This window comes from Bufo gargarizans, unplaced genomic scaffold (assembly GCF_014858855.1).
Source record: "Bufo gargarizans isolate SCDJY-AF-19 unplaced genomic scaffold, ASM1485885v1 fragScaff_scaffold_774_pilon, whole genome shotgun sequence".
In the NCBI taxonomy this organism is placed as follows: Eukaryota; Metazoa; Chordata; class Amphibia; order Anura; family Bufonidae; genus Bufo; species Bufo gargarizans.
The window spans coordinates 331,445-333,432 of NW_025334184.1; the positions used below are offsets into that span (position 1 = coordinate 331,445).

A 1,988-nucleotide genomic window follows, 5' to 3' on the forward strand; every position below is an offset into this window, starting at 1 on the left:
TGTTTTTAAAAAATCCACATATCACCCTGAATGTAAAAAAGTGCATTGTGTATATGTCAGCAGAATTTAAGGGAAGTGCCTTAAACTACTGCTCTACCCAATGGCCAAGGTGGTGGAAGTGGTAATGTATACAGCCATGACATCCCCTATGGTCACACCATCTGCAAGTGAGGTTGTATTCACATCAGATGGCATGGCTGAATTTACCAGTACACAGTCTAAATCATAAAAAAAACCTATAATACTACATTTTTTTTTTGTTTTTTGTGTTTTTTAAATTCTATTAACTATGAATATTTATAAACTATACTTACCTATACTTACCTTACTTACCATAACTTATCTTATTATATATTTGCAGGTGATCCTTGCCTTTGTTCTTCTTCTCTTTATTTCTTCTTTCTTCTGGAATGTGGGGCCAGACGCAGCAAGGTGCTTCATTCTCCTCCTCTTCATTCCTGCAGGACTTGCTTGTAGATCTCTGCAGTGATGTCCAGCCTTCTCTTCTTCACTTGATCTTCCTCTTCCAGAGGCTCAGGGGGGCAGCTTGCTCTGGTGACTATGGAGCTGGTGTTTCATCAAGGGTTTCCAAGTTGACAAAAAGAAAATCCCTCGAACAAGGCCTGGTCCGCTGCTGAAATAGGTGTTCTGACCTCTGCTGCCTCCAGTTTGTCCAGGTGGAATGGTTTAGGACGATGATGAGGTTCAGTTGGCTATAACAAGACAGAATTATAATATTAGGATTATGTCTTTCGATAGCACTCCTTTTTTTTTTAATTGGGCAATTAGATTACACCATAGGTGGAACAGCAGCTCTAGATGTTATTATCTTTCCAGTATTAGTGCCACCAGTAGTACTCAACAACTTCAAGATTACAATGAATGTCCTCTTCCTATCAGTGCTTCTCTTATAAAGAATCAGTTCTGTAACCTGTAATAGAAGAGGTGCTGGAACAACATTTGGTTATGAACTTACCTCAGGTGTGTATGGTGGAGGCAACTCTAGGGCTTCCACAGAGACCCAGTCCATACGCTGGAAGAATCGGTGCTTTCTGATGTTACCATTAACTCCTAAGCGTCTGGCAGGATCTTTCCGAAGGAGCTAAAAATTATCAAATAAAAACCCATAAATAGATATACAGCCAATAAACCATGCTCACAGCCATCACTGTATAAACCATAGTACTAATGCCTTGTATGACTACTGACCTTTCTAATGATGTTCTTAATGCCGGAGGATGCATCATCGATTGTCTGATGGTACGCACAATCACTGGTAACCATTTCTTTCAAGATGACACCGAAAGAATACCAGTCTACTCCGGTGTTGTACTCCTTCCTAGCCAGCATCTATCAGGAGGAAGAGAGTAGATACTGAATTGGTGAAAATGTTCTACAACTGATGTCACCATGCTGAGTTATCACTATAATAATCTGGGTGATTATGTAATACACTGAGATTTGATGATCTCTAACTGTAATGGGCATATGTCGGGCCATGTGTATAATCCATGATGACTAATACAAATACAATATGGAAAATCTCTATTCTGCTCACCTCAGGAGCTATGTAACCGATTGTTCCAGCGTATGAGGTGGCTGTTCGGTCTCCATGCATGTTGACAAGTGCAAGACCGAAATCAGTGATCTTTACATGGCCCGTTTCAGCCACCAAGATGTTCTCGGGCTTCAGGTCTCTGTTAAATATAAAACAATTATTTGTTGGAGAGTTGATCCTAAAATTAGATATCTTTGACAAATGGCTGATTTTGATGTTAGACTTTAGGGTGAACCCTGGAACAGACAATTAAAGTGTAATTACCTGTGGATGACGCCCTTTGAGTGCAGGAATTGGATTCCACAGACGAGTTCAGCGGCATAGAATCTGACAGAAAGACAATGAACAACTGTAACATCCTGGGATAATATAAGAAGTGCTAAGATATTTCTTCTGCTCCATAGATGATTGTCCACAGAACACACAACAA

At 40.0% G+C, this 1,988-nt stretch overlaps 1 protein-coding gene across 1 annotated transcript; it reads right to left on the bottom strand.

Annotated features, from left to right (window-relative positions):
• Positions 1-521: 521 nt before the first annotated feature.
• LOC122922837 (protein kinase C delta type-like) lies at positions 522-1,319 on the bottom strand. Its single transcript, XM_044273590.1, has 3 exons — positions 1,210-1,319; positions 977-1,102; positions 522-713 (listed from the first exon to the last, which is right to left on the bottom strand). Exons 1-3 carry the CDS (start codon positions 1,282-1,284, stop codon positions 579-581), a joined length of 336 nt encoding a protein of 111 aa, XP_044129525.1. The 5' UTR covers positions 1,285-1,319; the 3' UTR covers positions 522-578.
• Positions 1,320-1,988: the final 669 nt, after the last annotated feature.

Coding starts and splice junctions, on each gene's coding strand:
- LOC122922837 (XM_044273590.1), bottom strand. CDS start 1,284: ATGGTTACCAGTGATTGTGCGTACCATCAGACAATCGATGATGCATCC. Junction 1,103..1,209: donor TTAAGAACATCATTAGAAAG/GTCAGTAGTCAT, acceptor GATAATTTTTAG/CTCCTTCGGAAAGATCCTGC. Junction 714..976: donor CTCCACCATACACACCTGAG/GTAAGTTCATAA, acceptor GTCTTGTTATAG/CCAACTGAACCTCATCATCG.